Genomic DNA, 26,382 nt, shown 5'->3' with positions numbered 1-26,382 from the left:
GAGGCGGGGCCGGGGGAGGAGCGGCAGCCGGGGCGGCGGCGGCTGCGGGAGGAGCGGGCGGCGCGGAGCGAGGCCGCCCCCTGCTGGGGACCCCGCGGCCAGGCTGGGTCGGACAGTCAGGCGTGCGAGGTGGTTCTCCAGTTACTCGGTCGGCACGCCTCAGCTGACCCAGGGAGGGCGCTCGCTTCCGACCAACCTGCTCGCCTTTAGAGGAAGGGGGCTCCAGCGGCCCGGCCCCGGGCCAGACGCCAGCACTTGAGAAGAGGAGCTTCCTAGACCCTCTGATCTTCTGGAACTGACCCGCCGCTGACTGCTCAGCTTGCTCTTAAAAGACGGGCCCCTGGAGCTCGGCCTTTAGACCCGCTTGAGGAGGGCCCTTCCGGACCTCTGCTCCCATCTCCTTTGGGTCTAGGGCACTGACCGCTGACCCAGGGACTGTCCGTGGCTGGGAGGTCTGGTCGCGGATGGCTACAGACAGAGCAGCGGATAGAGAGGTCAGGGCCCAGAGCGATCTGTGAAATGGGAATACGGAGGCTGGGGGGGGTGGGGTTCCAGAAGGCTCTAGGTACCGGTCCAGGCGCTGCGAACCTGCGGGCAGCGAGGTCTCGGTGGTAGAGTCTCGCCCGAGTCCCGCCGGACCCCGCCCCTCCAGGCCCTGCCCCGAGGCGGTGCTAACCCGGGCCCCGCCCCTGGAGAACACTTCCGGCGCAGCGGAATTCCGGGTGCGAGCGCTGGCCGAGCCGGCCTCTTGTAGTGGAGGAGGCCCAATGAGTGCGGCGCCCCTGGTGGGCTACAGCAGCAGCGGCTCGGAGGATGAGGATGAGTCCAAAGCGGAGGCCGAGGCGGGGGCCCAGGCGCGGCTGGGGGCTGGAGTCTGCCCTCGGTAAGGAGCGAAGAAGTCGTTTGGGGATGGGTGCTGGTTTGCGCGACACCCTGACGGAACCCGGGCATCTGGAGGAGAGAGGGCGATGGTGCGGGGTGGCTCTCCAGGATAGGACAGGGGAAACAGCGGGAAAGGACCCGGAGGACAGCCCTAGACAAAGCCCCACAGTGCCCCCTCCTAGCTAGGTAGATTAGGAGGCAGGTAACGTGGGCTCGGGTCCAGCCACCGCCGCTGGCGTGCACCACAGCACCACCCCTGGGTCTGTTTCCTCTTTCCGGGAGTGTTTTCATTCATCCAGTAAAATACTGATTGAGCACCCGCTCGGCTCCAGGCTCGGGACTGGGACACTTGACAGTGAACAAAACCGGCGAAGCCTTATTTCGTGGAGCTTCAGTTCTCAAGTGCCATGCCTGGTTCTTTGAAGAGTGCCTTTCAAGCAGTTGATCTTGGTTGATCTCACAATAGCTCTATCACGTTCACTTCACCGATCAGGAAAATGAAGCCCACAGAGTGGCCATGACCTGCCCAAGACCCCAAAGTTAAGCAGTGCTATTGCAGTTCAGGCTTGTGTAGGTAGGGAATGTGACCTTCGAACCACACACTGCTGCCTGCCCACTTGTCTCCCCTAGGAAGCTCCCAGCTAAATTCGGCCTCCTGGGGCTGTTGAGGGACCCCAGTGAGACAGCACTGGGGAAGGGGCTGTGTGGTTATCTGGAAGTTGCTTACAGCACCTGGTAGGAAATAGATGCACATGGTCACCCTGTAAAAGGGGTTACAACTTTTGTATGTACAGAGGTAGAGAATTCTAGGAGGATAAATGTGCTCGTTTTCTGGTTTCTCTCGCAGCGCCCAGAGCCCCCTTCCCAACCAGAGGTTGCCGGTACCTGACAGTGTGCTGCACATGTTCCTGGGCACCGAAGAAGGGCCTGAGGATGACAGTGCAAAACATGGGGGCCGGGTGCGCACCTTCCCCCACGAGCGAGGCAACTGGGCCACCCACGTCTTCGTGCCTTGTGAGTAATGTATAAAAGACGAGTGGCTAAGACTGATAGGCGCCTCTCTGACTGATGGGAGGAAGCTGGCCCCAACTAGGAAGAGGAAGCCAGAAATCTCTGACATTGATGGTAGGAGAGAGACTTAGCAGAGAGAGAACAAGTTTGGAGAATTGGGGGATTTTTCTGTAAACTTGGTTTCAGTTTCAAGTTCATTGACTGAAGTATTTTTTTATTAACCCTGGGTATAATGTTTCCTCACTCTTGAGGAGGTGACCAAGGGAGAGTCTGGGCAGAGTGTCAAGGCCATCCCAGAGTGTGGCTGCAGCTGGCAGTTTATTTCTAAGAGGGCCCTAGGTGTACTGGAGTCAAGTCTCCCTCCCCTCCCAGCCCTCATAAGTGAATGGCAGGCAAAAAATGCCCAGGCTTTGGAGTGAGACCTCAATTCACTACCCACTGGTTTGGGTACCCTTAAGTAAGTTACTGGACTTCTGAGAACCTCAGTTTCCTCATCTCTAAAATGGGGAATACATATCTCCTAGGACTTTTGTGAAGATTAAATCAGATCACTATGTCAGGCTCTTTGCACAATGCACAGTGGTGGCTCTTAGTATTTTGCGTTAGATCAGTTCAACTCTTAAAACCTCCATTTCCCCATCCACAAAATGAGACCGATTCCTATACTGCCTACTCAGCAGGGCAGTTGGACAAATCGAGTAACACACTGCGTGTGAGCAGACTGTTAGCTCTGCGGCTCCAGTCATACATTTGATTAAAAAGGAAGAAGAAGAAAATGTGAACATATAATGGTGGTCATTGTAGTGATCTTTGTCTTTGTGAAAAATTAGGAGCATTCTAAATGTTTATCTGGAGGTTCTAAACGTCTAACAGGAGACTAATAAGTGCCGTTTATGATGATGGGTTACTGTGGGGCTGTAGTCAGGAGCTGGCCCTCTGCACTGAGAGGAAGGCTGTCCAACATGTCCTGTTATATGAATAAAGGCGGTGAAAGAACAGTTTGAATGGTGCACTAACATCTCATCAACAAATAAAATATATACATTAGTACATACATTGAGAAAAGGCTGGGGAGGGGCGCCTGCGTGGCTCAGTCTGTGAAGCATCAACTTCGGCTCAGGTCATGAGCTCACCATTCATGAGTGTGAGCTCCGCATTGGGCTCTGTGCTGACAGTGCGGAGCCTTCTTGGGATTCTCTCTCTCCATCTCTCCCTGGTCATTCTATTTGTCACTCTTAAAAATAAACAAACATTAAAAAAATAAAATAAGGGGTTGGGGAGATAGGCATCCAAGTTTGGCAGTCTGGATATCTAGGGCAGTGGTCTTGAAAGTAGGGTGTATTCCCCCTGGGGGAGAGGTCAAGAGGATCCATTCAGAAGGAAAGTATTAGAACCTCTTTACATATATCTGTTTTATCTCAGCTCTCAAAGTTTCTATCCTTGGGGCACCTGGCTGGCCCCATCAGAAGGGCATGCGACTTGATCTCGGGGTTGTGAGTTCAAGCCCCACACTGGGATTACAAAAAAAAAAAAAAAAAAGAGAGAGATAAAGAGAGAGGAAGAAACTTTAAATTAAATAAATTTGCTGTCCTTGAGAGTGTACGTTATTTTACACCATACATTTTTGTAATGTACACTGTAATTTATTTATATTTCATGTTTATATATTTTTGAGAGAGAAAGAGAGCGTGAGCAGGGGAGAGACAGAGAGAGAGGGAGACACAGAATCTGAAGCAGACTCCGGGCTCTGAGCTGTCAGCACAGAGCCTGATGCGGGGCTTGAACTGACAAACTGTGAGATCATGACCTCAGCCAAAATTACAAGTCTGCCACTTAATCTACCGAGCCATATAGGCACCCCTGCTTGAATTTCCACTTGAATTCTTTACAATGAGCATATGTGTGTTTCTTCTTGAACCATTAAACTATATTAAAATATTATTAAAATACATACAGCTAGACTGCTTTCAAAGTCATTTTCTCCTAAAACCCAGAGTAACAAAGGCCTTTCTCTGCCTTCTGGGGTTCTTTATTCAGCCCCGCCACCCTGGCTAAGAGCGTGGCCCAGCCTATCCACTCTTCCCTCCAGATGAAACCAGGGAGGAGTTCCTGGACCTGCTCGACACGTTGCTGCCCCTCGCGCAGACACACGTCCCCCGGCTGGTCCGGATGGAAGCGTTCCACCTCAGCCTGTCCCAGAGCGTGGTGCTGCGGCATCATTGGATCCTTCCCTTCGTGCGGGCTCTGAAGGACCGCGTGGCCTCCTTCCAGCGGTGAGTGCCCGGTGCTTCCTCTGCCTCTCGTCTCCCCTCCACGCTCCTCTTCCAGTGCTCAGCTACCGTGGGGGCGTAGGTGTGGGGGTGCTACCCCAGCCAGCAGGCCAGACCAAAAGGTTAGGACATGGCACATCTCCCAGAGCCACCTGCTACGCGCCTCATCCCGAGCAGACCTGGGCATGTGACAGCAGTTCTGGAAGCCTCAAGTCCTTACCTGTGGGCAGGTCATGGGGGCGGTGGTAGCTGCCTCCAAGGGAACCCGTGAGCGGCGTGGCGCTTGGCTGAGGATCAGAACTGGGCCCTGCCTCCGGTTTTGTCTGCCAGCCGAAGACGTTCTCTTCCTCAACTTTTCATATCTCTTCTTGTTACCAGAGAGCCTTCCCTCCTACCCTGGAGCAGATCAAAGCCCTGCTCCCTCGCTGATGCTCTGTGCTTTGGCGGCTCCCCCGGAGTCCCTCGGTCCCAGGGATCTTCCCGTGCTGTGGCGGTGCATACCCCCGTGCTCATGTCATTATCCCCAGTCACCACCATGTCCATTTCCCCCTTGTGGCGCCGGGTGCCCGCAGGCCCAGAACGCTTCTCTCTGGGTCCCTCCCCCGCCCGTCTCTTCTACGGGTGCTCTGCTCACTGTAGGCATCAAAGTGGATGGTGGATGTTTGTTGAGCAATTGAACAGGAGGAGAGAGGCGTCCTCTGAATGTTGGTTCCAGAAGGAGCCTAAGAAGCCATCCAGGTGGTGGTTTTATTTGCAGAGCTCTTTCTCCAGACGAGGTGCAGCCAGACCCTGGCTGTGTGCACTTGCAGGAGAAGCACAGGCGTGTGCTAGCCTCGCGCCCACAGTGCAAGAGGCCTCAGGCCCAGAAATTCCATGGACGCACTCCGCCCAGGTGGGGAACTGCCCATTTGGTTCAGCCCTTTCCGAGGGCCAGAGGAGGAAGGGAGGATGTCAGCCTGAGAATCCGGACTAAAACTCATGTCTCCACCTCATTCAGCTCCCACCCCTCCCCTTTTGTATTCCCACCACCAAATTTATTGAGCAATATGTGTATTAGTCACGACTTTCTTGGTCACAGTGCCAGAAATCCAACCCAAAGTGGCTTAAACTGGGGTGGGAGTGGGGGGATTTACAGGCTGGTATAACTAAAAAGCCCAAAGTAGCACTGGCTTCATGCACGAGTGGATTGGAGTGACCAGCAGATGTCAGATGGCACCTGACTCTCGCCATCTCTTGGCTCGGACCCTCTCCGGGTCAGGCTTCAGTCTTACAGAGGCAAAGACGGCCACGGACAGCTTGGGGCTGCTAGTCTGCCCCCCTGGGGAGACAGCTCTCTTTTCTAATAGCTTCAGCAAAAGTCACGGGAATGACTTTGATTGGTCCGATTTGGCTAACTTGCTGTCCGTTTGTGGGTACAGTTAACAAAACCCTTTCCCCTCTCCATGAGAATGCCTCCGTTCTCCTGCCTCCAGCTTGTTCTCTGGATGAAGGTGGGATGTCAGCTGTGTTTGGGGCCATGTTACTTGTGGTGAAAATGGCCTGTTGGCACCCTGCATCTGGGCTTCGAAGACTATGAGTGAACGAAACTCCTGGCAAGAAGCCATGGCCCTGGGCTTCTCTGCATGCAGTGGTCCTTTGACTGGACAAGTCCCTTTCTGGGACCTCTGGGAAATTGGGCCAAGGGCCATTACAAGAGATGATGGCCCTTGAGGGGCACAGATGTACCTTATCCTCTTGCTCATTTTGGGACCAGAGAATAGCATCTAGATCACTGAACTCACTCCCCTGATGCTCGCCTGCTGGTGCATGGCGTTTCCTGCTCTGTGTCCTGGATGAAGCCGGGCTAGGTGGCCTCTTCAAGTTTGTCTGGTTGAGCCTGTGACCAAGAGAAGGCCATGCACCTTTGATGTCGTTGCTGCGGCTGAGGGAATGCCGTGCTCTGATTGGCCAGGCCTGGGTCAGGTGTGCACCCCTGGAGCAGGGGGTAGAGACCACTCCACCAGCACAAAGTGGGAGAGCAGCCCTCCGATACAAGATGACTGGGAGAAGGGGCTCCTCAAGTCTGGAGAAGTCGCTACTTCCTGCTCACTTGATGAGCAGGAAACCATCAGTGCAATGGACGGGTATAATGTCTTGTGGAAGTGAGAGGTGATGAGACCCTGCAAAATAAATTATGGCCCACGGCTGGAGACTATAGACCCAAGAGGCAGGACAGTGAAGATGTACTGCTGGCCTTACCAGCTGAAAGCAAACTGACCCTTGGCGTCATGGACAGGGCTCGAGAAAAAGGTATTTGCCAGTTCAGTAGCTGCACACCAGGAACCAAGGGGTCTGTCAATTTGCTTGAGCGATCAAACCGCATCTGGAATACCGCTGTCAAAGGAGTCACCACTTGGTGAAGCTTATTCCATAAATCCACTGCCGTTCTCCAAGATCGTCTGTCCTCTGCACCGGCCAGATAGGACAGTCGTGTGGAGATGTGGGAATCCCCACCCCTGCGTCTTTCCGGCCCTTGATGGTGACACTGATCTCTGCAGTCCCTCTAGGGATGGAGTGGTTATTGCTTTTGTCTTACTGCTTTCCTAGGTAGAGGCAGTTCTGATGGCTTCCACTCGGCCCTCCTGCAGTAATCACTCTCACCCCACCGGTCAGGAAACCGATATGGGGTTCTGCCAGCTAGATCGATTATGCATCCAGAGCTGGAGGCATGACCACAGTGTGGGCTTAGGGGCCCACTGACACAGACCTGAGCTGAAACTCCATCAGTCCCCTGGCCTCCATAAGCCAGCCCCTAGTCTGCCTGGAGGGCCACCATGACATTTTGGTCTTCTGGAATTAATTCAGAGCCAGTGACCAGTGGGTCCCAAAAGGTCTGATTAGTTCCTTTTCCCTAATGCACAGTTACCCTGGTAAAACGCCAAAGGTCCCTTTTGGGCAGGCTAGGAAAAAACTGAACAGCATAAATTTTTAGTAGTGTACCAGGATCCTTCCTCAAAGGGACCCAACCCCCAACCCCCTTCCTTTGAGGGGTTTTGGGTCTATAAACTGGCCCAGGTCTGGAAATTGAGGGACCGTGACATTCTTTTTATGATTCAAGTTAGGCCTTGTTCGCGTGGCCTAGGACTCTGCTGCTGGTACAGACGAAGGAAGAATTCAGTAGGCTTCCTGTCTGTTTTGCTGCTCGGAACACCAGGGCACTTAGCCAGTGCCCCGGGTCTGCGTGAGTCCCAGCATTCTGACTGCTGCTTTGACTCTGCTGTCTATCACGGTGACTGCTGCCACCTCTCAAGTCAGACATTTCAAGCTCTCTCACCAAAGCCACCTTTTGGTCCACATTTCAGGCAACTCACCGAGCAAATCCGTTTCTGACTCCTCGTTCACACTGGATCTCTGCTCCGTGAGCCCACATCCAGATATCCAGCCCCGTCCGACTTCACGATGCGTGCACTGTCATCCCACACCTTCAACGTCCATTCCCACACATGGTCCCTGGACTCGTGCGCCTGTAAATTAGAAAACTCAAGTAGTACTCTGGAGCACGGCCCATCTCCTCATGGGTCTCACCTGCTCTAGAAGCAAAGAGGGGTTGGGAGGGCAGTTCCTGAGGAGACACAGCATCTTCCTGCAGGTAACTGCTTCAGTGGACACCATGACCGGTTCCTCAGGCAGTGCCAAGTTAACCCCCTCTGGTGGGGGTGGCAAGGCCCAAACCACCATCAGCAGGGGGGCCGCTTCCACTGGGAAAGAAGGCTTATCGGAATTTTGGGGCTCGGAGCCCCAGCTTCCTCAGGGGTTCCCACATGTCCCCATCTCGACGTGCAGGATCGCATTCTTTCCTGGTCAGCATCCTTCCTTGCGCTGCCGCGCCCGACACAGCGAGGGGGGTGACTTGTGTGTAATTCTGCCCATCACAGGATGCTGCTTTTCCACAGCCCTTGATTTTCGCCAGTTTCAGCCCTGCAGCTGGAGGAGACAGTTTCCTTCAGGGCTGACTAGAAGCTCCCGGGTCCTGTATGCTGCTTAAGCTGGAAATTCAAAGCCCCGAGCTCACCTTTCCCACTTTGTCTTGCCACATTAGGTACCGCCAGCCAGGGCTGTGATGTCCCATAGTTCACGCCAAACTGTTCAGAAGGGTCCTACAGAGAGTCACTTAGCTCCTTCGAATAAATGGTTGACTAGGAGTGTGCAGTGCAGATACTTTACTCGTCCCTCTGATGGGTTCCTGTATAGAGTACCAGTGTTCTCTTGACTACTAGAAATAGAGTTAGGAGTGTCTTTGATTCCAATCAGATTAGACAACCAATTCAGAAAACCGAACCTTAAAAGTCTGGCTTAGAACCACCCTCGGTACCAAAATCTGTGTTAGGTTCTCCAGAGAAATAGAACCAATAGGATGGAGGTAAAGATACACAGAGATTTATTATAGGAATTGGCTTATGCAGTTCCGAAAGTTGAGAAATCCCACAATCTGCCATCTGCAAACTGGGGAACCAGGAAAGCCCGTGGTGTCATTCAGTCTGAGCCCAAAGGCCTGAGAATCTAGGGGCTGGAGGAGGGGAGATGACTGATGGGGTACATCCCTGTAGGGCCTAAAAGCCAGTGTCCAAGGGCAGGAGAAGATGAATGTCTCTGCTCAAGCGGGTGGCGGGGGCCAGTTTGCCCCTTCCTCTGCCTTTTTGTTCTGTCATGGCCCTCAGTCAATTGCATGATGCCCATCCACACTGGGGAGGGCCATTTGCTTTATTCAGTTCACCAATTCAGATGCTAATCTTTTCCAGAAACATCCTCACAAACATACCCAGAGATGATATTTTACCAGCCCTCTAGGTATCTTTTTAGCCCAGACAAAGTTGACACATAAAACTAATCCTCCCAGTTGGGCATAAACCTCCAATGTCCTTCAGGGTGTCTGCCAGGTCCCTTGCAGAACTCTATGTAAACTGTACACTTAACCAAGCCCCTGCAGCGTCTGTCGTGCCTCACATTCTTTCCCAAAGGGATGCATTGGGAGGCCGAAGGCTGACGGCAATGTTGATTGACGCGGAGCCCTCGGACAAGTCATGAGATTCTACCCAGCAGGCTGGGGTGCTGTGTTCCATCATCCAGAAGCTTGGCCTGGAAGCCATAAATGATCATTTCCTGCAATAGGATTTGCCAAGTTGATCCACTCAAGGCAGGAAGCCAGTCTGTCCCTCTGAGATCACCTGGTGTCACAGAGAACACAGCCGGAGCCAGTCAGAATGAACCTGATGGTCCCTGTGGAACTGGCCTGAGGGGTCGGGGGGGTGGGGGCAGGTGTTTCTGCCCCTTTTTCACACTTCCTTTCCCTCACTAAAGCTCCAGAGGTAAGAGCAACAGCTTTGGAGTCAGACTGACTGAAGTTAAGATTATAGCTCACTAGGGGCTTCTGGGTGGCTCAGTGGTTGAGCATTCAATTTCGGCTCAGGTCATGATCTCCCGACTTGTGAGTGTGAGCCTCACTTTGGGCTCCCTGCTCTCAGCACAGAGCCCACTTCAGAATCTCTTTCCCTTACTCTCTCTCAAAAAGAAATAATCATTTGGGGCGACTGGGTGGCTTAGTCAGTTAAGCATCCCCGACTCTTGATTTTGGCTCAGGTCATGATCTCAAGGTTAATGAGTTCGAGCCCTGCATTGGGGTCTGTGCTGATAGTGTAGAGCCTGCTTGAGATTCCTCCTCTCTCCCTCTCTCTCTGCCCCTCCCCTGCTTGTATACGCGCGCGCGCTCTCTCTCTCTCTCAAATTAAAAAAAATTTTTCTTTAATAAAGTCTTTAAAAAATAAATAAAACATTTGCTAGCATCTGAGTGAAGCTCTGTGTTAACTTCACCTGGGTGATTATGGAAGGTATGTCCCTCTAATATTTTAGGATTCAGTTATACCATCTGTATAACAGGGTAACAATGAAGTGTGAAATGAGTTAACTGTACTTTCAAAGTCCTCTTTTTAAAAAAAATTTTTTTTAATGTTTTTATTTATTTTTGAGAGAGAGAGATGGAGACACAGAATCTGAAGACAGGCTCCAGGCTCTGAGCTAGCTGTCAGCACAGAGCCCGACACAGGGCTCAAACCCACAAACCGTGAGATCATGACCTGAGCCAAAGCCAGATGCTTAACCAACTGAGCCACCCAGGCACCCCAAAGTCCTCTTTTTTAAATATAAACTTTTTTCTGAATTTTGTTTTTTTATTATTCTTTCTGAATGTGGTCTTTCCTCTTCTAAATTCCAGATTCTTCTTTACTGCCAACCGTGTAAAGATTTATACCAATCAAGAGAAAACGAGGTGGGTCTCTCCCATATGCCCCCAGTTGCCTCCGGTTGCTTCCAGAACTCCAGAATTCTTTGAAGTAAAGATTGAGGGGGTCCTTTGCTTCTGGCCTTGTCTGCCCCAATTTTTTTCTTTGTTTGTGTTTTAACCAATTCTGTGACTATAAAAGCAGCTCTTTCCAAATCCCAACCTTTCATTAAGAGAAACAGCTAGAGGAACGTGGCAGGAGGAGTAGACAGAGGTAGAGAAAAAAGTCTTGGTAAAGTGAACAAAAGCCTACCCCTAGAAGAAAACCTGGGCCCCTGCCCAGCTCTGTCCCCAGCTGAACTTCTAGCTCATACCTTCACCTCTGTGACCTCTCATTTCCACACCATCACACACCTGCCCTTGATCCATCCATCGCTGGGCAGTCAGGAGGCTCGAATGAGCCAGCCGTGTTCCGCAAGTGGTGGGTGGGTTGCAGCTGGGAGGTGATGAATTAGAGATCGTGACAGTAGGCAACTCATCTAATAAGTTGTGCTGAGACCGGAAGGGGGGCTGGCTGAAGATGGGGGCCCACGGAGGGTTTTTCAAGATGAGAGCGTGTTGAGAGCTGAGGGGCGGGGAGCTGGCGCCCCAGAGCCACGTCTCCGAGAAAGGGCCCAGACTCAGGAGCCATGCGATGGCAGAGACCAGGGCCACAAAAGCTTGGGGCTTGTAGACGTGGTGGGGGAGATGAAGGCAGTCCTGAAGGGTTGTGAGATCCTGGGGAAGGAGGAGAGATGTGTGACTAGAACTGGGGAAGGAAGGGGTACAGACAGAGGAAAGAGTCAGCCAGGAGATGGGGCGAGAGCCCGCGACCACGACCTAAGTGCTTTCTCTTTGGCCCTCTGCCCCTGCGGGGGTGGCTTATGTTCTCAGAGGCTGCATCACATGCCCGTGTTGTCTCCACTTCTGCCTTCTCCAGAACCTTCGTTGGGCTCGAGGTCACGTCGGGGCACACCCAATTCCTGGACCTGGTTTCAGAGGTAGACAGAGTCATGGAGGAATTTGACCTCACCACTTTCTACCAGGTAACAAACAGCCTTTCCTTCTCCATCGGCCCACCTGGAACCAGAACAGAAGCATCCTTAAAGAAGACCTTGTTGGAGGCAGACTGAAGCAAGCCCTCCAGAACTGACCCATGTGAAGTGTCCCAAATGCCAGGCTTCAGGGGACACACATCTCTGGGGGAGTTGAGGGGTCTGAGTGGAATCAGGGGCAGCCCATGGCAAGTCCAGCATTTCTTGGAAATCTTTTGTTATATCTTAAATATGCACACAATTTATTCATTCTACTCTATGGGTCCCTGTTTCTCTCTTTTTTAAGAAGTAGTAGTTCTCCAGTTTTTTAGTAAAACTGACGCACCAGGAAAAGTTGTAGCTGTGCACACCTTCCTGCCCCTCCCCTCATGCCCTCCAGGGGTACTTGAACTCCAAATGGAGTATCCGGTTTCTAAAGGGCTTGATGTAGTCTTTTAAAGCCCTGCTGACGTATAGAAGCAGGAGTCTCACTGGAGATGATTGATTATAATTTTAGACAGCTTGGTTTTTGTCATTTCACCTTAGAAAGTATGTCACCTATTGAAATGTTTTAGACAGAGCTAGATTCTCTTCCGCGCCCCAGCCCCAAGACTCTGTGGGAGGGAAGGCCTCTCAGAGCAGGGCCACCTCAGTCAGCCGAGGCCACCGTAACAAAACCCTGTAGGTGGAGTGGTTTAAACAACAGAAACTTACCTTCTCATGATTCTGGGGCCTAGAAGTCCACGATCAAGGTGCCATCATGGTCCGTTTCTGGTAGACAGCTGTCTGCTTGCATGAACCCTGTCCTGAGGGCCCCTCATTATCTCCCAAAGGCCCCACCTCCAAATGCCAAGTGCCAAAGGCTTCAACATATGAATGCTGGCGGGGGACACAACTCAGCCCCTGGCCAGCACCAGCTCAGGGCTGTTTTCTCTATCTGCAGAGGGTGCTTGGGATCCACACTGAGGGTCAGGGCTCCAGCAGGGACCCCGTGACAGCACCGTCACAGACCTCTGGTCACGTCTGGGCCCACCAAGGCTTCCAGGTAACCGTCTGCCTCCCTGCTGTTCCTCCGCAGGACCCCTCCTTCCACGTCAGTCTGGCCTGGTGCGTGGGTGATGTGCGTCCCCAGCTGGAAGGGCAGTGCCTGCGGGAGCTGCAGGTGAGTTCCCACTGCAGAAGCACAGAGGGTCCCCAGGCGTGACGGGATGTGGGTCTGGGCCTGGAGCGGCTGGGGAGCGGGGGACCCCCGGGAATTAGGCATGCAAGCCAGAATGCCTGGGAAATAGTGAAGTGGGGAGGAGGCCCCTCACCTTACCTTGCTACTTGATGGGCAGCCCCATGGCCACAGCGCCTGGGAGCCGATGAGCAATCCAGGCTCTCTGGTCCCAACCCAGACCTAAGAAGTCAAAATCGCCTTTTAACAAAATCTCCAGGGATCTGTGTGCACATTAAAATTTGAGCAGCACGGCTCAGCAGAACACTGATCTGAGAGAGGCCGAGTTGGCCTCTCCTGAAGTCCTCGCCCCTTGCCCAGAGGCCAAGGGCTTGGGTGCTCACAGAGGCCTGGCTCATGTTGGAAATGAGCAAAATGATGCCAGGCCTAGGGAGCACCCGCTCGGGTAGACTTCGTGTTCTGAGAAGCGGGTGACGCATCTCCTTTCCCGCCAGTGCCTTCAGAGTCTCTGGTACACTGCCTGTGGCCGAGGAGCGAGTGGGGAAGGCGGTCTTGTGGGAAAACGGACCTCGTGTTGCTAGCACTTCTGCTTTTCAAGGGAGGCCAGAAGTCCAGATTTTTATGTGGAATCTCTGTATTTTCAAATGTTGGCAACTAATGCATATTTAAAAAAAAAAAACACATGTTGCAAGCCAAACAAAGCATGTGCAGGGAGTGGCTACAGCCCCTGGGCCTTCCTCAAGCAGCCACTTCTGCCCTTGGCCTCATGCCGTGGGGGCGAAGAGCCCTGGTTTCAGGCTCCAGCAGACCCGACCCCAATTCCAGTGCTCTAGTTCGTAATCCAGGGCTCTGAGCATCCTCTTCCTCCTGTGCAAGCTTGAGGCGATAGGACTGACCTCTCAAGATTGCAGAGCCAGTTGGACAAATACCTAAGTGCAGAGCCCAGAGCCTCTACAGCCCTCAGTCTCCCTCCACAGGGCCTAAACTCTGAAGGATTTGAGTAGGCTGGTCTTGTTTGCAGTGACCTCTGGGTCCCTGGTTCCCTTTAACGTGACTGTCCTTTCTCGGCTCCCGGTGGAAGAAAATTGTGGACGAGTTTGAAGACTCCGAGATGGTGCTGCGTGTGCACGCCGAGCAGGTCCGTTGCAAGTCTGGGCACAAGTTCTTCTCAATGCCTCTGAAGTGAGCATCAGAGGCCCACATCCCGGGCCCCTCTGCAGGCCGGCGGAGATGGAGGAGCCGGCCCCCATCCATGGGGATGCTCCCAGCCTCCCACTGGGAAGCCTGGCCTCGTCCCCAGGTCCCCAGCTCCCAGGGGGCTGGTTCTCTCCTGGGTCAGAAGGTCCAGTGCTGCTACATGCCGTCATTGTCAGGAACCACCAGTAGAGGGCAGCCTGGGATTCCTAGTTCTAGGCCTGTGGTCCTGCCCTGCACAAAAGAAAGTAGGGTCACCGGATGAGCCCGCCCAGACTCAGCCCAGACTCAGCCAGAATCCCCACCATAGCCCCTCCAACAAATGCCCCTCTCACACACCCTTCCCCCTTCAGCCGTTTGCATTTTGATGCCCTTGGCCACCACCAGGGCTTTCAACACCATCTTGCCCTGCCTCTTCCGCACTCACGCTGGAACAGGGTGCTTTATGAGTCCGTCACCCTCCCTCCTTGAAGCGAGTCACTTTTATTTATTTATTTTTGGTCTCACCCCTCCTGTGCCAGCGGAGGGCATTTCAGGGCCAAGGTACAGAGTGCTAATTTGCGGTTGTACATCAGTTTGCTCCGTTCCTGCCTCCCACTCGCCCCCAGCCAGGTGCCTGGGGAGACGTGAGCAGATGTTTTGCTTTGGCCTGGCTCATGGCTCTAAGCCAGGCCCCCAAGGCTCTGTGACCTCTGGCTTCTCATCAGCTTTCCCAAAGAGGTGGAGCAGCACCTTCCCCCAAAGTCCTCTTTCTGCTGCCTTCAGCTGCCTGCTGTGGGCCACAGGCGTTCCGAGGGCGCCCAGGGCTTTTGTTTTCCATCAAGCCCTTCTCCAGAGCAAAAAGCCAGTCCTCCCCAGTTGTCATCTGGATCTCTGGTGATGGATAAAGAGATATTTTTAAGTGGTAGTCTTAAGTGATGTTCAACAAATGAAAATTGCAGTTTTAATTTTGGCTTTTGTCTGGGACTGCTTCTGTTCAACTAGGTGAAAAGAGGACTTTCCTCTGCCCCCACCTTCCCCAGCCTGCTTTGCCATGTGGAGGGACTCTTGGGAATCCGTTATGACTGCTAAGGTGGGGTCTCAGTCAAATGACAGTGGGGTCACCAGGCCTGCCGGGCCTACAAGAAGTGGCACAAACCACACCCGGCCCAGGGCTCAGCCTGTGGCGGGGGGCAGCCACCCCTCGTCAGCGACATTCAGACCTGATACTGCTGTTACCATTTGCCGCCTTTTCTAGGGCCATCTCGTCTGTTCTCCTAGTGACATCCCTGAAAAGTAAGGTGGGGAGGAATGGCTCTGCCACTTGGACAGAGAAACAGGTTAACTGCCTTACCGCTGGTCCACCCTGACCCGGATCCGGCCCGGGGCTCCTGGGCCCAACTGCTCTCCCTGGTCCCCTCCGGCCCCCCTTCCCCCGCCCCAGGCCTGAGTGAGGGGACCTGTACTCTGGATCGCACTCTGCCTCCTGCGCCACCGCATTTTCCGAGGCAAGTTCCCACTCCATGCCCAGAGACACAGGGAAGCCCGTCCTGTGATTCCCTGGCCCCACTCGCGGATCTGCCGATTCAACTTTGCTCAGTCGGTTCTGGATTTTGAGGTCACGCTGGAGAGGGAGAGAAGCCAGGCCTCCGTCCTGGCAGGCCAGGGACACAGTGAGCCCTGCAGCCAGCACTTAGCGCCACCAGCTCTGTGGCTCTGTGTTCTGATGCCTAGGAGGAGGGGGCAAGCAGGGTGTACAGAGCAGAATCCCCACCCCCCACTTCCCGCTCCTCAGACTGGGGGTGCAAGCAAAGTCACCCAGTTTCCTGCAGGTCCGATTTCAGCATGGAGGCCAGCCTCTGCCACGGCAGGCTCTGTGGGCACCAACCAGCTGATTTTCCTTGTCAGGGACACCAGTTTCCCATCCTGGACACTGGCTGTCACCAGGAGAACGGCACCACCATTAACAAAACCCAGGAGGACTGGCCGGGCTGGTCCCAGGGGAGGATGTGGCCCGGATGGAATTACAGTAGGGCAACCTGGAGAAATGGGCCAAGATCAATAAAGGGCTCTTCAGTGGGGAATGGCAGGTGGTGGCAGAGGAAGGAAGTAGGAGACTCCCTGAGGGGGGAGGGGTGGCCAGGCCGCCCCAGGGCTGGTGGCCTGGCCTTGGCTGGAGCGGACGCTGAGTGTGCCTGCTGGAGCCGCCGCTCGGCAGCGCTGCGCTGACAGTGCAGAAGCAGCTGGGGCTCTTCCATAAGAGGAGATGTGCTCCGAAGGCTGAAGACCGGCACAGGCTGGGGGCCACCCCTCGGCGGGCTGGCTCGGCACAGAGAGATTGCTCTTGACGGGGATTTGATCACACCAGAGAGAGGGCAAAATCAACACATCTGGCCTCGGTGTCCTCAGATGTTCCCTGCAGGGCAGGGAACGGATCATGGAGGCCTCCCTGGCCCATTTCCACCTGGCACTCGGCTCTCTCCACACGCCTCTCCAGACCACCCCAGCTCTGTTTCCAAGGAAGAGGGAAATTACCTCGGCTTGTTTGTTTATTCCTAGTCTTGGTACCAGGAGCCCAAAGGGCCCACGGTGGGTGGGGTCAGTGTGGGGGTGGGGGTCCCCTGGGCTTTGTTCCAACCCACAGCGCCTTGCCTTTCTGAGGAGCCACAGCCAGTACCTGAGCCAGAACCTTCCTTGTACAAATGAGGAGGCAGACCCAGAGAGGGGAAACAGCTTGCTCAAGATTGCCTGGCAAATTAGTGCTGGGGCAGCGCCCCACCCCAGGCCTGGCTTCCAATCCCCTGCTGTTTGTCCAAAGCCTCACGGCACGTCAGGGTCTCAGAGTGAAACTGTACTGTGAAGCCACATGTCTGGGCTTTAATTCAAAAGGTTCCAAGAAAACAAAAGCCGGGGGGGGGGGGGAACAGGGAGGTTCTAGAAGAAATGATACTTGCAAAACATGGGTGATGTTTAAAGTAGGGTGGCTCAGTCAGTTAAGCATCTGACTTCAGCTCAGGTCATGATCTCACCGTCCGTAGGTTCGAGCCCTGCATAAGGTCTCTGTGCTGACAGCTCAAAGCCTGGAGCCTGCTTCAGATTCTGTGTCTCCCTCTCTCTCCGCCCCTCATCTGCTCACACTCTGTCTCTCTCCCTCTCAAAAATAAACAATAAAAAAAAAAAAAAAAAGCTGGGTGACTGAGGCCCACACCAGTCTGTCCCCTCAGGCTTCTGGTGCTGGCCAGGCCTGAACAGAGCCATAGACCCCTGTCACAGATGGATGGACGGATGGAAAAACCCACCTGGCAGGCCAGGGGCGCCTGTAGAGGCCAAAACCCAAATATCAGGAGCTCCAAGGCAATCACTTGAAAACCCCTCTGCCGAAATCAAAGGGGTGCCTCCCCCTTAAGTAGGATTTGCCCCAGGAGAGGAACCTCCAACAGAGAGGAAAACAATGACTAAGCTATCTGACCACAGGCCTTTCAGGTGGTCCTTGGGCCTCTCTCTTTACTAAGAACCTCCTAAACTCAAACTCTTGTTTTTATTTTCATTTTATTTTTAAAAGATTTTTTAAAGTAATCTCTACACCCAACATGGGGCTTGAACTTACAACCTGAGTTGCATGCTCTATCTACTGAGCCAGCCAGGCACCCCTCTAACCCCTTAATTGATTGACTGGCAATAAATACAGTGACCGATTGCAATGCGTTCAGTTAAACCAAGAACAAGCCTGTTGTCCATTTCTAACACCCACTATATATTCCAAAGTAAAAGCCTTAGAAACTTAGAGCATAGTGTATGAACAGACATGTTGAATCACTATTTCTATATCTGAAGCTAATATACCATTGTGTTAACTATACATCAATTTTTAAAACCACTTAGAAATCCATTTCTCAAATGAGGAATCCCACAGAAAAGGGAATGGAAATGTATACAACTGTCCCAGCCTTTTCCCTGAAGAACTAACACCTTTGTGGGTATTTCCTGCTAGAATCTAGTTTTTGCAAGAAACCTGCTAAATCAGTTTAGTGAGAAATCCCCACCCTTGATAATCTGATCAAACTCCCCCCTCCCCACTTCCCCACAGGTGATATCTGATCCCGCCTGCCTCAGCCAGAACGCACCCCAGACTTAATGTCTCCTTTTAGTAATTTTCCATCCATTGATGTTCTCCCCTCACCGCTGCAACTGGCTCTTTGGCTATAAATTCCCCCTTGTTCTGGTTGTATTGAGAATTGAGCCCAGGTCTATACTGGAGTCTCTTCCCGTATTGCAATAGTTTGTTTTAGTGGGTTTTTTGTTTGTTTTTCAATACAATCTATCTTCACCACTTTAACTTCCATCCAACTCTTTTTCTCTTTAATGGTTTTCTGGTGCTGTGACCCAAGTCTGAACTACCATCGGACTCTTAGACATGACAACTAGGCTTCACGGTGTGCACCTGGACCTTTTGTCTCCAGTCTGTTTGCTGGTTTGGGTATCCAATGGTGAATCCTACTCCAGAATCCACCGTTCCAGATAAATGTGCCCTGAAGCATGGCGAGGACAGATTTTGATTCTCAGGATTCTGAGCAGACTCTAGACGCTGGGTCAGAGTCCCAAGCAAGCAGCTGTTTGTAAGAAGCTGGGTTAGAGTCCTGGGTAAACAGAGGCTGGGTTAGTCCTAGGCTTTTCTGATTATAAAAGGCTAGTCTCTGTAAGGAGCAGAGGCTGGGTTAGAATCCCAGGAATTTCTGTTCATAAGTATAACATTCATTAATCACGAACACAGGAGCTTTTGGGGTGGCTGGGTGGCCCAATCAGTTATATCTGACTCTTGGTTTTGGCTCAGGTCATGATCTCACAGTTCGTGGGATCAAGCCCTGCATTGGGCTCTGCATTGACAGCGCAGAGCCTGCTTGGGATTCTCTCTCTGCCTCTCTGCCCCTCCCTCACCCATGCTTTCTCTACCTCTCTCAAAATAAATAAATAAACATTTAAATAAAGAAGAAGAAGGGGCACCTGAGTGGCTCAGTTGGTTGAGTTGTCAACTTTAGCTCAGGTCATGATCTCACGGTTCATGAGTTCGAGCCCCTCCTCGGGCTCTGTGCTGACAGCTCAGAGCCTGGAGCCTGCTTCGGATTCTGTGTGTGTGTGTGTGTGTGTGTGTGTGTGTGTGTGTGTGTTTCTCTCTCTGCCTCTCCCCCCCTCCCCTGCTCACTCTCTCTGTCTTTCAAAAAAATGAATAAATGTTAAAAAAAAAAAAAAAAAGAACATGGGAGCTTTTCAACCAACTGAAACCTCTCCTCAAACTCCTGCTGACTGTATGTTTGTATAGCAGAATACTGTCCACTTTCTTTCTCATTAGCAAAACTTTACTAAAAACTTTCTTGAGCTACAGTGGGCCCTCTGGGGGGCTCTTGGGATAGGCCCAAATTAGTCCACCTATGGGGAGCCCTGGGGCAAAAAGGAACAAAAATCTCTGATGCACAATGGTCTGCTTTGTTCACTTGTGTGAAGCTGAACAGCAACTAAAGGATTCAAACCTCATCCGAACTATAGACCTTCTTAAACAGTGTCTTCTGAAAATTAGTTCTGACTCAGTAAACCCCCCAGAACTCCTCCCAGCAACCCCATTTCCCCTCCTAGTTATCCTTCATATCCATCATGCTTTCCCAAAATGTTCTTCACCAACACCACCCCCAGCCCTTCAATGCCCTGTAACTGTAAGGTGCACCCCGTCTCTTGCAGAGGAAGCCTAGGGGGCAACCAATACCCATTCTCAAGCCAGGCTGATGCAAGAGACTCCATTTAAGCCTTTATCTCAGTCAAAATTAACATGTCATCGTCAAGGACTTTCCGGATTTCCAAAAGAAATGGAAAAGATGTATTGAATACTTTAGTTCAGGAGCTTGCTCTCCAGATTCCCTGATTTATATCAACGTATCCACCTATGTTTTAGCCTGGGGGATGCCACCTGTCAGTTTGGAAAGGCCTAAGGAATACCCTACCTGAAGGCCATCAAGGGTCTCAGACAACCCTAATTCCCCTTAGAAAGTGAGGAAAGAAAAACTACCAGAAGCTGTTCCTCAGGCCTCTCTCACCAAAACTGATTGGTCATGTATTCGAAGTTATAAACAAAGACATGAATGTGCGCAGTGATCACCATTAATCAGAGACAACATAGAAAGAGCACTTGGGGCTGGAATTGCCATTCCAAACAGCCTCAGCTCTAGCCACGAGCTTTGGAAATGGTCTCAGACTAGAGCTCTGCGACACATTCCAGAGAAATAACATTAACTGGCAAAAGGCAGACATGTCTAAGTGCCAGACATTAGCCCAGCATGGCGAAGATACTATTTCGACAACACTGGGATCCAGAAGGCAAGCTTAGGGTAATGCAGTTAAAACAGCTAGTAGGACCTGAACATTTTAATCTATGGCAAATTCCGAAATCAGGGTCTCCCTTTGATTGAAACACTTGCTCAAATTGTAAGGAAAAAGGAGGTTGGGTCTGCGAGTGCCAGGCCTCAGAGGAAGGAAAAATCCTGAGTCCCCTCCTGACCAGAAAATGCTTGATTCTCCTCCAGTGCCCTCAAGTGCCACCAAACTCACAAGGAGAAATAACCTTCCATGTTACAGGGCACCCACCACACTTCTCATTGACCCCTGCCCCCACCCCGGCAACACATTCTACACTTAGCACCACATTGTCTCCTGCCCCCCTTCCTCAGAGTCACCAAACTTTACCAGCGGTGAGTTTTGATAATTTACCTCATAATCTGCCTGTCTCAACCCCTTGCTATTTCCACGGGACCTTTTAAAGCTCAACACTACTTCCTTCCCAGTTGTGTGGCCCCGGAGTCCTTTTAGGACCAGTCTTCTCATGAGTTGGGATATAGAAGTTCATCATACACAGCAAGGACTCCTACAGGTCCCTGACTCCTCCCCTTCCTGTCTACGTCCCCTAATAGCTGTGTCTGACTTCCCTGGGGTCCTTGGCCCCTTTCAACTAATACCTACATCACTGAATATTTAAATCAACTATGAGACAGGATTCCTTCTTCTTTATGGACAAAACAAAAAACAAACCCCACAGAACTCTACTAATAGGAACGGATATAGATACAGAAGCCCTTCAGGGAGAAATAGGTCTTTCCATGCCCCTCCCCAGGATTCCTCAATATCATTTAAAGCTACAAGGACTTGAGAGTCTCCACCCAATAATCCAAGGTTTATTAGACAAAAAAACTTCTAATCCCCACTTTTAATCCATGTACTACTCCCATGTGGGCCATTAAAAAAAAACAAATGGGCAAAGATATCAGCCCAAGATCTGAGATCTGCCAATAGAACCGTTAAACCCAGATCTGCCTCGGTTCCTAATCCTAATGCAAACCTGTCTGCTATTCCTTCCAACCCCTAATAGTTCCATCTTTGATTTGTGTTCCGCCTTGTTTAGAATTTGCCTTCATAAGGAATTCCAATACTTGTTTGCCTTCACCGGGGAAATAACCCCCACGTACCTGGACCATTATGTCCCAAGGCTTTCCTGAGGCTCCTAGTACTTGTCACACACCCTACATCCCAGGTTGAGGGAATTAAAATTCCCAGAAGACTCCACCTTAGTCCACTTTATAGATGACTTCCTTCGACGTTCTGACAGTTATGATAACTCCTGGGCACTGGAGACCTTCTTAAGGCATTAGCAAGAAAGGGCCACAAAGTAGCTAGAGACAAACTTCAGCTATGCTCTCTATGTGTCTGAAATCTGGGTCATGGTATTTCAGCTGTAGGTAACAACTATCTTCACAGACCAAGGCTCCCCTATTCAACATTTTCCTCTCCCCGAAAGAAGATGACAACTAATAGGTATTTTAGGTCTTGTGGGATGTTGTAGGATATGGATACACTGCTTTCTCTATGATTGCCTCACCCTTCTATGCCATGACTACGGAGGTTTCCCCAGACCCCAGAGTCTGGGGCCCCCTATCCAAAGATGCTCTTGAGAAACTTGAGGATTCTCTCTCTACTTTCATTTCCCACCCTTAGACTTGCCGATTACTCCCTGCCTTTTTCTTTGTGCATGAATAAAGGGTCATGATCTCAGAGTGTTATCCAAAGAGCATCATGGTCACAGACCGTTAGTCACTCGACCCAGTGGCTAAGGTATATCCGCCTTGCCTATGAGCCATGGCTACAGCCACCAAATGTGTGCAACCTACCTCTGATTTAGCATTAGCTTATCTGCTTGACATACATGTTCCTCCTACTGCACAGACCCTATTGCTTGATGAAAACACATAGTACTTTTCTGCATTTTGACTTACCTCTTATGAAATCTTACTATTCTCTCCCTTTCACATCACCAAACATCATGGCCAAAACCCTGCCACCCTCTTCCCTTACCCACTAATGAGATGCCCCACAATTGTGTCCTTAACACTAGACCATGGTCCTGTCCTAGGCGAGATTAATAGAACCCCTCAGTCCCCGCCCATTGACCTCACTCTTCATCTCAATGGCTCCTACCTCTGAAAGGATGATGAGGCCTTCTAGTCTGGATACGAACTGTCACTGATCAACAGAACTCTCTAGAATACTGAGCCCTGCCAAATGTCAAATCAGTCCAGGTTGCTGAGTTAATTCCTCCTACTGTGGCTTGCCTGAGAGCAGAAGGAACAAGATTAACATATACTGCTAGCTGCTGTGCCTTTGGGGTCGTACATGATCCCGGTGTGTAAGGCAGACAGGACTTGTGACAGCAGCCAGTACCCCAGAGAAAATGGACTCCAAATAGCGGGCCTTCTAAAGGCATTGTTTGGGTGTTTTTTTTTTTTTTTAATGTTTATTTATTTTTAAGAGAGAGAGAGACAGACAGCGCATGAGCACAGGAGGGGCAGAGAGAGAGGGAGACAGAATCTGAAGCAGGCTCCAGGCTCTGAGCTGTTGGCACAGAGCCAGGGCTCCAACTCATAAACCGTGAGATCATGACCTGAGCTTAAGGCTGATGCTTACCCAACTGAGCCCCCCAGGCACTGCTAGAGGCATTGTTGTTATCCCTGCAGATTACTATGATAAAACTCACAGAACACTCACAGAAAATTCAGCGGAGGCCTAAGGAAATAGATTGACTTGATAAGTATGCTAAAGCACCAGTCTCCTCCTTGACCACCCAAGAAATCCAAGCAGTTTCCAAGCCTTTGGACTACGACCTTGAATCCTCTTTGAGGAACTAGATCTCTGGTAGGATTATCCACCTTCCCTTGTGAGAGAGAATTATTTTAGGATGACTCCTAAGGAAATTATAAAAGAAATCCATATGACCAAAAGGATAGCAATAGACTCGGAAAGAATTGGATGGGGAAAAGCTGGATACTGAAGCCACTCAGGGGGACTTTGGGCATACCAAGACAGCCATTCCACAGGCCCCAGGTTTATGTCTCAGGTGTCTGTGTGTGTGGTTTATACAACACAACTCACACGGAAAGGGACAAAATGCAGGACATAGTAGACCAACGGTGGTTTGGACCATTTGGCTTGTATTTTGACCAAGCAGTTGCCCCTTGCCTCAACTGCCAGAAACATAAGCCTGGAAAAGCCATAATGGTGCGGCCAGGAAGGGAAGCCTGCCGCGTCCTCCACCGTTTTCATTTTTTCCTTAAGTTTATTTATATATTTTGAAGGAGAGAGAGCGAGAGCAGGGAAGGAGCACAGAGAGAAGCATAGACAGAGAATCCCAAGCAGGCCCTAGGCTGACGCAGTGTCTGATGCGTCATCAAGACCCTAGCCCGTCACCCCAACGGAAACCAAGAGTGGGAAGCTCACTGACTGACTCACTGCCCCTCCTCCTCCTCCACCATTTCAGATCACGACCTGAGCTGAAGTCGGAGGCTTAACCCACTGAGCTGTGCAAGTCCCGTCTCCTCCACCATTTTAAACCTTGTAGTAACATCCTGAGAAAATCCCACACCTACTCCAGTCTATCCTCACAAGGGTCCTGTCTTTTCCATTGTAATTTTATCATGGGACCCTTTCCGAGAATGTGCATTCATTATTACACTTACCTAGTCATCACTAAGTCCAACATAATGCACCCCCCCCAGCCACTTCAGGGTTCCCTGGAGATCCCTCATATGAAAGAAAATGTCCCCATGCCTCTCCTACCTAGCTTCTCAAAGGGAGCCCATCCACCACAAACCACCTCCAGACAAATCTTTTTCTCATCCTTAAAATTAGCATGCTTTGGTTATCCTGACCAGATAATTATTTTTATGACCCCTGGCTAATTCCCATTGATTCTACTCTCTTCTGGGGAACCCAAGCTTATTGCGTGTTACCTGCCAGCTGGGCCAGATCTTGCTGCCTTACCGATCTTATCAACAATCTCTCTTCATCGTACTCTATTTCCTGTAATCTCCTTGCATTCTTTTTTTTTTTTAAACGTTTATTTAGTTTTGAGAGAGAGGAAGGGGCAGAGAGAGAAGGAGACACAGAATCCAAAACAGGCTCCAGGCTCTGAGCTGTTAGCACAGAGCCCAACGTGAGGCTCAAACTCACAAACTGCGAGATCATGAGTCGAAGTTAGATACTTAACCAACTGAGCCACCCAGGTGCCCCTCCTTGCGTTCTTGAATTATCTCTAAAACAATCACCCTCCTCCCTCAAGGTTACCTCGCTCTCACTATAAGAACAAGAGGTATGCACAACATCCCTATATATATATATATATATATATATATATATAGGAGCTCAGGTCCGGGGAAGCTGACATCCCAAAAACAGCTACAGAACTGGGCCTATGCTCCATCCAGGACCTCACCACTTTTGGGGGAAATGTTTGCCACTTTTTGGGTACCATCCCAAGAAGTTAGCTTCAACAACGGAATTATCTATTCACTGCTGCCAAAGCCACTCACCTTGCCCCTGGATAATCTCATCATGGGCCTCAGATCCGTAACTGGTCAACAATAAGAAACCTAAGTGGGCTGTTCATAACTTCAGTGCCATCGATGTGCTCCTGGCTACGGAAGAAGGCACTTGCACAATGGTCAGATGCAACTGCTGTGGCTTCATCCCCAACAACCTACCTGACACCTTTGCCACAACCAGGAAGGGGTGAAAGCTGCATGAAGAAATGTTTTGCTGTCGCTGCGCTCACTCTGCCAAGGAAGGACCACAGGCGCTGGGGCCTCTGGGAGATCTCTGAAGATCTGTGAAGTTGGGTACCCATCCTGGTTCCATCTCTAATCTCCATCTACTTATCTTCAAGGTATCCTACTCATTAAAAGTCTTGTGGGTCATACAGGACATCGATGATCTACTGTCAGCAAGGTTCCAAACAAATAAAAGGTGATCACATGAGGAAAGAAGAATTTCTAAGATTCTTTGCTTGACCAAACTTCTGTCAGGATCCCCTGAACGCTCACTCCAGCCAGGCCCTTCTGTGTACTTTCTTCTAGAATTTAATTTGAGCAAGCCTGCCAAGTTTATCCAGAATTTCCCACCTTTGAGATCTTATCACAGTCCCATCCTTCCCACTCTCCAGGTAATACCTGATCTCCTGCGCAGCCTTCAGCCAAACCCCCCAGACTCCATATCTCCTTTTAGTCATTTCCCATCCACCAGTCTCCACCCCTTCCCATTCCACTTGCTCCTGGGCTATAACCCACCCCCTTGTTTTGGGTGTATTTGGAATTGGGTCCAATTCTATATTGGACTCTCTCTTCCCCTATTGCAATAATTTTTTGAATAGAATCTATCTTTGTCAGTTTACCTTCTGTTTTCTTTCTCAGTGATGTGGAAACAGCCCAAACATACCTAATCCTCAGCCGCCCTTTGCCCCACGTTCCAGATAAGGGCATGGAGGCCGCAGGTAAATGGCAATGGTGAAAAGGGCAATTGCCTCCCTCTGAAACCTCTGTTCTGTTGACCACACCGCCCAAGCAAGGTACCCTACCTCACCTGGTAACTGAGGAGAGTCACTCAAAGGCCAAAGACATCCGAGGCTTTTGAAAAGAGACCTGGGCCAACAAACCATTAGATTTTTATCTTTCCCCCACCTAAGACAGGACTCTTGAATCCCTCTTACCTCCTTTCTGACCGAGGCAGCCTAATATCCCTGCACACCCGCCTGGTGGGAGAAAGAAGAGTCTTCCTTCCTCCCTTCCTCCCTCTCTAGGGGGTCGCTGGGGAGCCGGGAAGTGTCAAACCCGCTCTCCAAAAGCAAAGGTGGGAGTGACGCGGCGGGCAGGGAAGGATCCCCCCCTTCTGGGAATAGTAAAAGGGCCGCTGGTCTGACTCCACCTTCGGCACCTGCTACAAAGAAGCCGCGGGCTGAGGTACCGCCCCCGGCCCCCGCCCCGGTCCGCGCAGAGAGAGCACGGTCCCTTTAAGAGCGGCGGCGGCCGCGGCGCGCTGGGAGGAGGGCTGGGAGCGCCCCGAGCTGCGCCGAACTCGCCGGGGACGTCGGGCGCCGGCTCCCTGGCTCGCTCACTCGCTCCGACCGGCTCCCTGCGCCTTCTCCCGGGACTGCGCGGGGCCCCGGGCCCCGGCGGGCGCGGG

At 51.4% G+C, this 26,382-nt stretch overlaps 2 protein-coding genes and 1 long non-coding RNA gene across 6 annotated transcripts in view; 2 read left to right on the top strand and 1 right to left on the bottom strand.

Moving 5' to 3' along the window:
* The first annotated feature begins 684 nt into the window (after positions 1-684).
* Positions 685-14,812, top strand: USB1 (U6 snRNA biogenesis phosphodiesterase 1). Of its 4 annotated transcripts, none has more exons than XM_029925073.1 (7): positions 685-883; positions 1,730-1,896; positions 3,983-4,166; positions 10,411-10,464; positions 11,396-11,501; positions 12,568-12,650; positions 13,740-13,861. In XM_029925073.1, the coding sequence occupies exons 1-7, from the start codon at positions 768-770 to the stop codon at positions 13,765-13,767; spliced, it is 738 nt and encodes a 245-aa protein (XP_029780933.1). In that variant the 5' UTR covers positions 685-767; the 3' UTR covers positions 13,768-13,861. The 4 variants fall into 4 exon arrangements, with proteins under 4 accessions (XP_029780933.1, XP_029780932.1, XP_029780931.1 ...); XM_029925072.1 differs by lacking the exon at positions 13,740-13,861 and adding an exon at positions 13,161-13,676 and having other exon boundaries at positions 12,568-12,651; XM_029925071.1 differs by having other exon boundaries at positions 686-883; positions 12,568-12,651; positions 13,748-14,812.
* Positions 3,088-12,670, bottom strand: LOC115280284. Its single transcript, XR_003903732.1, has 5 exons — positions 12,204-12,670; positions 10,831-11,535; positions 8,215-8,385; positions 7,514-8,126; positions 3,088-3,127 (listed from the first exon to the last, which is right to left on the bottom strand). It is a non-coding gene; the product is annotated as an uncharacterized LOC115280284 (long non-coding RNA).
* A 10,053-nt stretch (positions 14,813-24,865) lies between the features above and the next one.
* The window catches only part of MMP15 (matrix metallopeptidase 15), a 21,649-nt gene continuing 20,132 nt past the window's right edge, over positions 24,866-26,382 (top strand). Inside the window, exon 1 of the mRNA XM_029924239.1 lies at positions 24,866-24,936. Within this exon, the coding sequence (XP_029780099.1) occupies positions 24,866-24,936 (71 nt within the window). The remainder of the gene's footprint in view (positions 24,937-26,382) is intronic.

This window comes from Suricata suricatta, chromosome 16 (assembly GCF_006229205.1).
Source record: "Suricata suricatta isolate VVHF042 chromosome 16, meerkat_22Aug2017_6uvM2_HiC, whole genome shotgun sequence".
Taxonomy (NCBI): domain Eukaryota; kingdom Metazoa; phylum Chordata; class Mammalia; order Carnivora; family Herpestidae; genus Suricata; species Suricata suricatta.
This window is presented reverse-complemented; position numbering and strand designations above follow the sequence as displayed.

Coding starts and splice junctions, on each gene's coding strand:
- USB1 (XM_029925071.1), top strand. CDS start 768: ATGAGTGCGGCGCCCCTGGTGGGCTACAGCAGCAGCGGCTCGGAGGAT. Junction 1,897..3,982: donor CACCCACGTCTTCGTGCCTT/GTGAGTAATGTA, acceptor TCTTCCCTCCAG/ATGAAACCAGGGAGGAGTTC. Junction 10,465..11,395: donor ACCAATCAAGAGAAAACGAG/GTGGGTCTCTCC, acceptor TGCCTTCTCCAG/AACCTTCGTTGGGCTCGAGG.